Below are 12,131 nucleotides of genomic sequence, written 5' to 3'. Positions count from 1 at the left end.
CCGTCAGTTTCATTCATTCAATTTTGTGACGGAGAAGGGAAACGACAAAGTGGAGTGTATTATTTTTGAGAAATAATTCGTTTATTTAGTCAAAATAGCCATTTTCAAGATGAACAAAGTAATTTTCATTTGTGTGTTATCGCTGTCCATGTGCCTCAGTGCTCCTACCGATGACCAGGGTGAGTAATTACGTGTGCTGCAATCTGGCGGCCATCAATATGCGTTCTATTGGTTTTTTCTCACGATTCTATGACCAACAAATAGGCAGGAATTATAATAAATTGGTGGTGAAACTGGTTCTACAACTTGTCAGCGTCACATTTCTCAGTCTCTACAGGTACATTTCCTATTTAATGAAACCTATAAAGTTATTAATGGGTAACGTTATGTCTTCGAGCTGCATAAACAATTAGCTGTTATAGATTACGTATACAATTTTACATATTAGATTTGAGCCAGCAACACAGGATTACATAAAGTTCGCCCTTTATTTACTAATTATACCTCATTCCTAGTCGTTAGCCTAATTTTTTATCAAATTACATCTTGCATCAGAAATTAATATGTTAACATTTAGGTATGTTAATTGCATTCTTATTGTAATTACAACAGATAACATTGATTCAACATATTTTCACGTACGGTGGCCTGCGCCTAAAAGTATACAGGCGGAGTTTTAAAAATAGCGATCCCTGATGATGAAGGGACCAGCTACATCTGTTATAAATCCGGGGACGTGTTGTGTGTGATGTGTGTAGCAGTGGTGTTTATGTGGATGTGCTTGAGCAGCATGTGAGCTTGAAATCGCTATTTTAAAAACTCCGCCTGTATACTTTTAGGCGCAGGCCACCGTACTTACTAATTTTCATGAGACTATTTTGCCTGTAAAGTAACCACCTTAAGTTATTTTCATTAAGTTCTTGTATTCCAATAATAATGTATTCTTAATTTTATCATTTCAGTAAAACCTCCAGTATTAGAAGCAGGTGCTAAGGCAGCCGCACCACACACTGAGGCAAAGGCTCCGGAAACCGGCAAAGTGCCTGAAGCTCCGGTCCACACAGCCAACGCAACTGCACCCACCACACCACAAGCTACCAACGCCACAGCCGTCACACCAGCTGCAACCACCAACCACACCAACGAGACCAAGCCCACCAACTCTACCGTACCAGAGAACAAAGCTGATGACAAAAAGCATGAAGAAGCTAAACCAGTCCCTTCAAAGGATACCAAGAATGAAACCAAGCCAGCTCCTACGGTTCAGCCGACAACCGTCAAGCCTACTGAGCAGCCTGCCCCTAAAGCGCCCACTGATAAGAACACTCCTACCCCAGCAAAGACAACTGAAGCACCCAAAACTGATGACACAACACATCTTGTGAAATCATCCCGCGGGTAAGAATATTTTTTTTAACATGAACTATGGCTATACAACAGTATATTTGTAATGATCTACGATTTAAAATACCCAAGGAAAAGGTCCCCTGCAATACATAACATAAATTACAAAATCTTATTTTGATCTGGGTATCTAAGAGTTAATATGAATAATTTATGCCTTGAATAAAGACTTGTAGCATGTTGAGCAACTCAACCCTTCCTAAGGTTTCACAAACAAGTTTTACATTCCATACAGTTTTCCTTGATAAGTTAATACATACTAAAACTTGCTTACTGTACTTCTGAGTATTCATGCATGTTATATCTGCATATCAAATACTGATATGATATTTGAATTTACTATAAGTTTATTTTATACCTAGTATTTAAACTTGTTTGTGGTCACTCCAATACCACACAAACTAAGTTCATAGAAATAAGAATTCTTGTGCAGATTATCATATTCTTTTGCAATCAGTACCTATGATGTCTTATATCAGAAGTTATGCATAATTCATTCTTACTTAGCAAAAGAATAAATTAACTCAGTCATTGTATAAAATCTAGTCATTATACAATACTGGCTATTGATTTTCATGAAGTTATACATTTTTGTTTTTATTCATTTTAGGTTTGATGGAGCAAGCTTCGTTGGTGGCATCATCATGACCCTGGGTCTGCTAGCTATTGGGTTCATTGGCTTGAAATACTACAGGACCCAAACTGAAAGGAACTACCATACCCTTTAAGCCCTCCACTATAGTATGTTGTTACTTTAGTATCACTTTGTATCTATCCCTAAGTGCACTTGTAAGTTTATTTTGCATATTTTTTTACGTTTCTGTTAATTTAAGTGCACTTGCATAGTCCCCTAAGAAATTCAGTTAATTTTTCAATTTCCGTTTATTTTGGTGGCTGGTCACATGCATAGGTGTAATTATTTTTCGAATTTATTTTGATTAGAATGATATTTTTATGTGTACATGTTGCCACTTTTGTTTAGATTATTAGATTAGAGAAATTTGTAAATTTTTGTTTAGATTTATTTTGTTTAATTATTCCTTCCACTACGTGTGGTCAGTGGCAGACTTGTCAGAATGTCGCCGCCTAGAGGCCGCTGACCTGTCCTGACCTGAGGACCACTTGGCATTTATATTCACATTTATAATAATTATTTAGTCTGCTTTTTCAGACCAAAAGGCAACTAACTACGAGATTTTGAAAAAAACATGTGTGATCCTATTAAAACAAATTTAAATTAGTATTATATTAGAAATTATTACTCGAATTTGAAGATATTTTAAAAGTTATATCTATACGTGATGTTGAATATACCTACATATTTGTGTGCAATTTAGCATAAGAATCACTCTTACTTGAATAGTGCCATGCCCAAAAGCATCAAGATAATATGTTTTATTTTCTGACTTAAACAAGAATCTGCAATATTATAAAAGCTTACCTGAAATCTCAAAGATACTGTGTAATTTTAAGTATGTAATAAGTGTTTTTTTAAGTCAACACAATGTGATGATGAAATAAGGGTCTAATATTAATGCTGGTTCCATGCAATTAAGAACTTATCTCTAATACATAATTGCTTTACGTGGGTCATATGGCAATGTCTTGGTTGCATGGGGCCCTTTATACTTTTTCATAGTGATTTTGCATGCTCTTTAGATCAATTCGAAGATGTTTCGATTCCATCCTGAAGTGCTCTTAAACCGGATTCTAAAAAGTATCATTCAAATTATAATGAAACAGATGTAGGTTTTCAATGTATTCTCACATAATAATCGCTACTTTTCATCACCATGTCACTGGCGAATTTATGTTTAATAATATTAATAAAGGTGTATACCAAATAACAATATTTAATTTTAAACTATATTTAAGTTCCCCAATTATACCTATGGTTGTTAGAGCGACAGCTTTGTAGATGTGTCATGATTATGTCCTACACAGCATACCATGCTTCATAAACCAATGAGACAATATAACTGACTGTATCATTTCCCTATTTGAACATCAGCCTTCTATGTCCAACCCAAACTAGGTTTCTCTTAGGGTAAAAATGTATGGTTTCTCTTGGGGATCGAACCCAGGGCCTGTGGAGGTTGAAGCAAATTGTCTACCACAACACAAAAGTAATCAAGTTTTTGTTGTAAACTTCTACTATCCTATATTGATGGATACTTTCTTCATTTCTTACAACCAAACGATCCATATCTCCTATTTACTCGTATAACATAAATAAACAAACATAAAAACACTAGTGCATATATTACTGTAGATCTTTTATTGTGAGTAACTGATAAATTGCTTTGCTAACTGTAGGACCTACATTCCTATTCAAATCACCATGTTTTAGATTGGTAAGTAACATTTCCCCTTCTTTTTTATCACAACACTTATATGTTTCCATCAGTTCTTTAGGAGTACTATAAGTTTTAGTGATAGCTAAGGCCTTCTCCACTGACATCCCTTTGAGCTGGAGTAGTATCTTGATAAATGTATCGGTGATGGTCAGGGTTTTACTCTTAGCAGATGTTTTGTTAAAATGGTTGAATGTCATTAGAAAATTTTCATTAGTCTCACTTGCAGCTCCAATTAGATCTTGATCCTGGAAAAGACAAGTGGTTAGTTTAGTTAAAAAGATAACTAAAATGAAAAGTGTAAATAAAGTGGTTTATTTTTTTTACCCCCTACCTTATACTCTATAGTCAGTCTTTTAGTCATCATTGCCAAGAATCTTGCAGAATTTGTCAAGGAATCAGTGACATGAACTTTAAAACCATCATGCACCCTTGTATTGGCTAGTGCCTGCATCAAAGAGGGGAGAGGCAGGCCCACGTGCTTGTTGCCCCCGTAATGTTCAACTAAATAAATAACATTCTTGAGGCCACACTTTCTTAACCTGAATTTCTGCTCATGGAACCTTCCATCTTTAATACTGGCGCCGAGATCATCCATTCTTTTTCTTTCAACAATAAATGGTAGGACCAGTTCTATATCCTTGTTCGCTTTGCTTCTAGCTACCCAGGTGAAATCTCCAACTTTAAGATGTCTGTACTCGTGTTTCAAATCTGGAAACTTCTTGAACTGTGCCACTGTTGGGTCGTTTTTATTTGAAAGTCTGAAAAGTTAATAATTTAAATAGAATTCAACTTGAAAAATTAAAATAAATAATACACATGTTTTGTTGTAAGTAGTATGTAAGTGTGACAATGATATTATTATATATATAATATATTTATTTATTTATTTAATCCTTTATTGCACAAATATATAAATAAGTGTACAAAGGGTGGACTTAATGCTAAAAGCATTTTCTACCAGTCAACCCACAGGAAGTACAGGAGAAATTATGTTAAAGGTGTGCAAAAAAAAGAGAAAAAAAAAAAGAAAGACATTGCAATGTCACTATATTATTTTAGTTAAGTACATTCTAGTGTTTATAGGTATTTTAACAAACTATATTTCCTCTCAGTCTTTCGCACTACCTATAACTTTCTCCACAACACCAAAGGTTAGCTAGAAGAGAATGCTGTTAGCATTAAGTTCGCCTATGTACATATTTATTATTGTGCAATAAAGTATTTAATAATGATAATAAATTATAGAATTTAAGGTACCTAATTATAAATACTACATACCCACTGGTTTCCATCTTATCAATAAGCAGAATTACATCAAAAGTGCCAGCCTCCAGTTCAACCAGGCTTTGACTAGAAGCTTCAGATACTTGACTCAGCTGTGGTGTATCCACCACCATTTCAGAAGAACTACTTGCTGTACTGGTACTTGGAAGAGCATCTTTGAAAATTATGTCATTAACAGATGGTATATTCTTACTATCCTCTAAAAGTTCCTGAGCTAACAAAATTCCTTCAGTAGTAAGAGAAAACTCAGCTTTTCTACTGCCTATTTTGTTAACTAGGCCTTTGCTAATCAAACGAGTCATATTGGACCAAGCTGTATAGTATGACTCGGGCTTTGGTCTAGTAAAAGACTCTTCACTAAAAGGCTGAGCTTTAAGTATAAGCTCTTCTCTCTTCAGGGATGGAGAACTCTGGTTTTCCTGGTATTGGTAGAATAAAGCTACAAGCAATGCATATCCACCAGATCTATGGGAGGGTTTATATGCTTTTGGCCTTTTTGGAGATTTCTGTTTATGTTTTACAGAGTTTGTTTTATCTACCACTTGATTATTATTACTTTCTGGAACTATAATGGGTAGCTCTGCTTCACTGGAACTGTTTAACTGTTGAGACAGGCTCGGGGGTACTATGGCTGGGCCATTTGAATCAATGGCTTGGTTGTCATTATACACTTCCAACTTCTTATCCAAAAAAAGACACAGTTTCTTCCCGAATCCCTGCAGAATTGCGCAATCAGAACCTGACTGCAGAGGTAAAGGATACCTGGAAAGAGACTCGAGCGCCTGTTTCAGCATGTCTTTGAGTTTGCTGTTCTTTTCTACAGATTCATCGTATAGTTCTTGGAGCCAACTTTGAAATAGAGGATTCGGTTTGGTTTGTTTAAATGTTATCCTCTTAGTATTGGTACCTTCAGACATATTTATTAATGTAGCGACAACTAATCATCACCATCATCGATCTAAATTAAAAATTATAATTATTTAACTCGCAAAAAGTAAACAAACAAAATACGAAAACACAACACATTACATTACCTACATTACCTACTATAAAATGTCAAACGTCAAACGCTCCCGCTCCCGCCAACGAGTCCAACGACAACGGCAACGCTCAAGTCATAGAGAAAATAATACTACACCATAGACTTAGTATATACTAGCGTATAGACGAACTGACAGCTCGATAAAACGTGACCAATTTTGATTTTTCAGTGTGTGCATTAGCTAGTGATGTACCTTTCTTTACTTTGGAGGACCATCGATAAGTTATTGAAGTTCGATGTTCGACCCTTGGAGAGTTGTTCCATAGACTGTTGTTATCCACATTATAATTTTGACATAGTGTAAAAAATGCATAAATAAAAATAAAAACACTTTTTTCATCGCTCTTTATTTTATTGACTTTTAAACAGAACAATCTTAGATATATCAGCTGTCTGACCCATATCACAGGCTCTGCCTCGGATGGCCGTGTCTGAGATGTTCCCACATATTTATTTATTTAACTGGTTCATTACAGTTTCGTTTCCTAAATTATGAAGTTTACATTCATTCTTAAGTCGAATTGCTGCAAATGGTAGAGTTCTTCTTTGGATTCCAACCAACGCGTCCAACTTATTTCAACCACTTTCGGCTTATTATAATATCTATAGAAGGAATCTTGTAGAATTGATACTCCTTGTATATAATGTATATGTTTATTTACTCTTCAATCATATAAGTACAGTTTACAGGTATGTACAGTTTCAGTACTTAGGCATACTCTTACATAGGTACGTCGGGAGGTGTTGCCTCCGTGGCGGCTACCGAACGACTGAGAGCCGGTCGCCTCTGCGCTGGCCTTTTATAGGGAAAGGTTGGTTTGCCGCCACGTGCACACTGACCGATAGTTACACTACTTATAGATGTTATTTGGTCATGCCAGCTGATACATGACACTATCAGCTGTCATGACACTTTACATACATAGCTTATATATATATATACTATAGCTTATATACACTACATCTCTTCCTTTTTCACTTAAAAATACATAGCTGATAAATTACTTATTATCTCATAATTATATCGCTTAATATTATATTTATTAGTTTTGATATTTTTAATATATTTTGAATCAACTTTAATCAATAGTTTTCTTATACTATCAAAATATAATTTACAGTTTATGTTTTCCTTCTATTACAATATACATGCTTATTTATCTTATTATCATAATCAACAATTCTAACTATACATTTTGTTTATTTATTCATTGCTTTTTCTTCATCTACTTCTTCATTAATGGTATCGTTTTCATCTCTATTCACACTCTTCCACTGTCCCTCTACCTTTTTCAAATGTACTACATTCCTTCGGTATTGCTGACCTGTTAAGTCATTACGTATTTCAACATCACCGGTATTACTCTTTGCCCTAGTTACAGTGTGAGAAGCTGGGGAAAAATTAGGTGTTAGTTTGTTTTCTTTTACCAGGGTTTTGACATACACCTTATCACCTTCCGCCAATGTGTGTTCTGTCGCTTTCCTTTTATGGTCACTGTAGATTCTGCCAAGTTCTTTTTGCTTTTTATCCTTATCTCTAACTTCCGAGTCGTCTATACTTTGCTTGTTCGCTATGTCAGCCACGCAAGGTATTTTGTCTCTAAATTGTCTTCTGTAAAAGAGTTCAGATGGTGTCTTACCCGTTGTTGTGTTAGGTGTACTGTTGTACATCATTAAGTAGTTAAAAAGTTCTTCCTTCCAATTTCTCCGCTCAAGTTGGCTTATTTTGATTCTTTTCAAAATGCTCCGGTTTTGTCGCTCCACTTCTCCATTTTGCTGGGGCCAGTATGGTATGGTGCTGTAAAGGGTGATACCACATTCCTGAAGGTAAGTCTTAAATTCTTCACTAGTGAATTGCTTTCCGTTATCTGCGGTAATGCTTCTAGGAAACCCTAACCTAGAAAACATCTCTTTTAGCATTTTGATTATTTCAGCTGAAGTGATGTTCCTTGAAGTTTTGACCTCCTTGTAGCGACTGTAGTAATCAATCACCACAAAAATATATTCTCCGGATGGTAAGGGGCCCATTAAGTCCATGGCTATGTCGACCCATGGTTCTACAGGTAGTTCTCGTCTCTTCATTGGATTTGGTGGATTGGGAGCTGATACTAAAGTACACCCTTTGCAATGCTTTACTAATTGTTCAGCTTCTTTATCCATTTTAGGCCACCAAACTTTCGTGCGTAATCGATTTTTCATGGCCACAATACCCGGATGTCCTTCATGCGCAGCTTCCAATACTCGCTGACGGAGTTTTGTTGGGATAACGATCTTATTACCTCTCAATAATACATTATCTTGGAAACAAAGTTCGGTTTCAAATATTTTGAAACTGCTTACAGAAGGATCCCAACTTTGTTGATATAAACCTTGTTTCACTTTTGTTATCTCGTCATCATTCTCAGAGAATCTCTCGATATCCTTAAGTGGTACTGCTACAGGTCTTGCATATTCGACAATCTGATTTACATGATTAGTAATGTCGAACTTTTCTTCCTTGTTACCGACACATAACCTGGATAAAGGATCTGCAATGTTACTTTTCCCTGGTTTGTATATTATTTTATATTTATACGACTGAAGTCGCAAAACCCATCTTTCGATGCGAGCACACGGTTTGGAGTGTTTGCCAAATATGACTTCTAGAGGTTTGTGATCGCTTACTAGCTCAAACTCCTTGCCATACAAATATATGTTGAAATGTTCAACTGCCCACACCAATGCTAATGCTTCTTTCTCAGTCTGACAATATCGTTTCTCACAATCACTCAAACTTTTATTTCCGTAGGCTACGATTCTGCTTCCACTAGAGTCAGTTTGAATGAGGACTGCTCCGAGACCCACTGGACTTGCATCGGCAATTACTTGGGTTTTATCGGCTGGGTCATAGTATCCCAAGGTCTTTATATTGCTCAGGCACGACTTCAGTTCGTTAAAAGCCTTGTTCTGTTCCTCGGTCCATATATTGGTAATATTGGCATTTTTACCTAGTTTTAGCCGCAGAAGTTTCCTTAGGGGTTCTGTAAATGTTGCTAAATTTGCTATCCACTTTCCCACAAAGTTAACAAGTCCCAAGAAGCTCTGTAACTCTTCTAAGGTAGAAGGTGCCCTGAATTCTTGTATTGACGTCACGTATTTGGCCAAAGGTTTCACACCATTTGGAGAGAGCGTGTGTCCAAGGAATTGAATTGACTTTATCTTGTAGAGACATTTCTTCTGGTTTAGTAAGACACCGTTGTCGTCCAGGACTTTCAGAGTCTGTTGAAGTCTTTTATCGTGTTCTATGTCATCAGATCCGAAAATAACAATATCATCTATGAAGTTTACTGTTCCTTCACACCCAGCTAGTATCCGTTCTAAAGTCTTTTGGAATATCTCTGGTGCACAAGAAATTCCGAACATGAGCCGTTTGTATCTGAACAGTCCTTTACTGGTAATGAATGTCGTAATATAACGCGAATCTGGATGTATCTCAAGTTGATGAAAAGCATCCTTTATATCAAGTCGAGAAAAGAGTTTCGCTTTCCTGAAATTTGGCAGTAGCTGATCCATTGTTGGTAAAGGATGGTTTTCTCGATCGATTGCAGTATTTGCGCGTCGCATGTCGATGCAGATTCGAACTTCGCCGTTCTCTTTGAGAACCGGTACCATAGGTGAAACCCACTTGGATGGTTCTTCAACCTTTTCTATGATCTCTGCTTGTACGAGATGGTTTAATTTGTCATTTATCTTTTGTTCTAAGGGTATAGGAACCCTCCTGTAAGGTTGGACAACTGGCTTGACAGTCGTATCGATTGGAATCTCAATGAGCACGTTTTTAAATTTTGGAAACGGTATAGCTGTTTCAGCTGTGTGTAGCACATCCTGCACTTTTAATCCAATATGCAATACTCCAAGTGCCATTGCTGTGACTTTTCCAAGAAGATCTTTGGTGCCATCTTTGATCACGAAGAATGTAGCTACTTCATTTTTATCATAAATCCTGATCGTTGTTTTGAATGACCCAAGGACGACCAGTGGTTGGTTACTGCCGTATGCCAGAAATACCTTGTCTGGTGACTTCACTTGGTCGTGCACGTTGATTTTCTGGCTTTTCAGTTGATTCCAGGTTTTGTCCGTAATGAGATTGCACTTACTTCCCGAATCGATCAATAGGTTTGCTTCTATTCCCCCTAGAATGCATTTAATGTTTGTGTCGTCACCCAAATGGAACACATAATCAATCTCTTCGTTATTTGTTTCCGAATGACGGGATTTTTTTGCAGGCACGTTCAATTTGTGAGAATCTGGGTTACTGCGCTTGAAAGGTTTTCCTGACAAGCAACACTTCGCGTAGTGGCCCTTTTTTCCGCATTTATTACATTTCACTCCTATGGCTGGACATGACTTTCCAAGGTGATCGTTGCCACATCGAATGCATCTCCTTTTGTCATTGCTCCTCCCAGAAGCAGAATGGTTGAAGGTACTTTTCCTTGCATGGATTTTGTTAATTGTTACCTCAGAATTCTTGTTGCCAAATTCATCCAGTTGACGAGAGACGCTTTCAAGAGTGTTGGCGTCATGGATAATGGAATCAAGTGTGACACTATCACCGACTTGCAGTATTTTCTTTCTCAACTCAACCGACGCACATTTTTCGGTAATTTGGTCGATAAGGCTTTCATCCTTGTTAGCAAACTTGCATCGGTCGGCTTGCTTGCGCAATCTGATGAGAAATTTCTCGAACTTTTCACCTCCTTCTTGTTTCATCAGTCTGAAAACATGCCTTTCGTAGACCCTACTTTGTTTGGGGGCGAAATATTCATCTAGTTTGCTTACGGCAATCTGGTAGATATCGGTGTTTGGGTCTTCGTTGCTCTCTACATGGGCGCCAGGTACGTTGTAATATATCTCTTGTAAAGAGAGACCACCCATGTGTAGTAGCGTAGCTCGTTTCTTCTCTGGTTTATCGATATTGGCTGCCTCCAAATAGATATTTAACCCACGCTTCCATTTCTCCCATTTTAGGCCTACGCCAGAGGGATCACCATCACAATCAAAGTTGTCCAATGGTGGTAGATTTGACATCTTGAATCTGGTGTGTAGTACCAATGTAGTTTATATATTTACCCTCGTCGCCAATGTAGAATTGATACTCCTTGTATATAATGTATATGTTTATTTACTCTTCAATCATATAAGTACAGTTTACAGGTATGTACAGTTTCAGTACTTAGGCATACTCTTACATAGGTACGTCGGGAGGTGTTGCCTCCGTGGCGGCTACCGAACGACTGAGAGCCGGTCGCCTCTGCGCTGGCCTTTTATAGGGAAAGGTTGGTTTGCCGCCACGTGCACACTGACCGATAGTTACACTACTTATAGATGTTATTTGGTCATGCCAGCTGATACATGACACTATCAGCTGTCATGACACTTTACATACATAGCTTATATATATATATACTATAGCTTATATACACTACAAATCTGTTGGACAAATTATAGAAAATAATTAGTTTATGTATTTGTTAAAAGATGTGCATTAGGTACTTATTTTATAGCTAACATTCAAGATAAAATATCGATAATGATATCGATTAATTTGAGTCAATCCCTAGCGTACATGTAAAATAAATTGATGAAAAATATATCCACTAAAATCTTGTAAATTATTAACAAATGGACTTCCACATACACAAAATATGAAAGTAAACAACAGCATTGGCATTATTTCATATTTAATATAGGATAAAAGACAAGTTTTAACCAAAAATATACGCGTCATAGCAGTGATGACGATTTTGGTATTTACCTGTGAAATGTGCGATTTTCAGGATTATTTCTATGATTAACGCCACAATCACTCGCAGAAGATGTTACCATTGTTGAATACAATTAGATTTACTGAAAATAAACCACGATGTACGCAAAAAATCCAAAATACTAAGGTGTTGATTTTCCGCGTGCTGAATTGTGACGCTCTGTCATTCAAAACCAGTCACAGTTTCATTGTATTCGCTATCCTTTTCTATCTTGCCAAATTTCCGTAAGGGATTTTCTTC

The 12,131-nt window shown here is 36.7% G+C and overlaps 3 protein-coding genes across 4 annotated transcripts; 1 reads left to right on the top strand and 2 right to left on the bottom strand.

Annotated features, from left to right (window-relative positions):
- Positions 1-3,248, top strand: LOC105392227 (sialomucin core protein 24). The gene is made up of 3 exons (XM_011563824.3): positions 1-179; positions 963-1,398; positions 2,015-3,248. The coding sequence occupies exons 1-3, from the start codon at positions 110-112 to the stop codon at positions 2,130-2,132; spliced, it is 624 nt and encodes a 207-aa protein (XP_011562126.3). The 5' UTR covers positions 1-109; the 3' UTR covers positions 2,133-3,248.
- A 413-nt stretch (positions 3,249-3,661) lies between these two features.
- On the bottom strand, positions 3,662-6,105 carry LOC105392228 (crossover junction endonuclease MUS81). Of its 2 annotated transcripts, XM_048629422.1 has the most exons (4): positions 6,089-6,105; positions 5,040-6,003; positions 4,093-4,519; positions 3,662-4,006 (listed from the first exon to the last, which is right to left on the bottom strand). In XM_048629422.1, the coding sequence occupies exons 2-4, from the start codon at positions 5,960-5,962 to the stop codon at positions 3,668-3,670; spliced, it is 1,689 nt and encodes a 562-aa protein (XP_048485379.1). In that variant the 5' UTR covers positions 5,963-6,003; positions 6,089-6,105; the 3' UTR covers positions 3,662-3,667. The 2 variants fall into 2 exon arrangements, with proteins under 2 accessions (XP_048485379.1, XP_011562127.3); XM_011563825.3 differs by lacking the exon at positions 6,089-6,105 and having other exon boundaries at positions 5,040-6,076.
- A 1,182-nt stretch (positions 6,106-7,287) lies between these two features.
- On the bottom strand, positions 7,288-11,154 carry LOC125490432 (uncharacterized protein K02A2.6-like). The gene has a single exon (XM_048629619.1). It carries the CDS (start codon positions 11,152-11,154, stop codon positions 7,288-7,290), a length of 3,867 nt encoding a protein of 1,288 aa, XP_048485576.1.
- Positions 11,155-12,131: the final 977 nt, after the last annotated feature.

The sequence above is a fragment of the Plutella xylostella genome, chromosome 23, assembly GCF_932276165.1.
Source record: "Plutella xylostella chromosome 23, ilPluXylo3.1, whole genome shotgun sequence".
In the NCBI taxonomy this organism is placed as follows: domain Eukaryota; kingdom Metazoa; phylum Arthropoda; class Insecta; order Lepidoptera; family Plutellidae; genus Plutella; species Plutella xylostella.
Note: the sequence above shows the minus strand (reverse complement) of the source record. Positions and strands in the feature narration are given on the sequence as shown.

Bases quoted from the DNA above. Each gene is read 5' to 3' on its own strand.
- LOC105392228 (XM_048629422.1), bottom strand. From the start codon at position 5,962: ATGTCTGAAGGTACCAATACTAAGAGGATAACATTTAAACAAACCAAA. The intron at 4,520-5,039 runs GTATGTAGTATT...TTAACTTTTCAG, and splicing joins GATAAGATGGAAACCAGTGG to ACTTTCAAATAAAAACGACC. The intron at 4,007-4,092 runs GTAGGGGGTAAA...TGTCTTTTCCAG, and splicing joins GACTGACTATAGAGTATAAG to GATCAAGATCTAATTGGAGC.
- LOC105392227 (XM_011563824.3), top strand. From the start codon at position 110: ATGAACAAAGTAATTTTCATTTGTGTGTTATCGCTGTCCATGTGCCTC. The intron at 180-962 runs GTGAGTAATTAC...TTATCATTTCAG, and splicing joins TGCTCCTACCGATGACCAGG to TAAAACCTCCAGTATTAGAA. The intron at 1,399-2,014 runs GTAAGAATATTT...TATTCATTTTAG, and splicing joins CTTGTGAAATCATCCCGCGG to GTTTGATGGAGCAAGCTTCG.
- LOC125490432 (XM_048629619.1), bottom strand. From the start codon at position 11,154: ATGTCAAATCTACCACCATTGGACAACTTTGATTGTGATGGTGATCCC.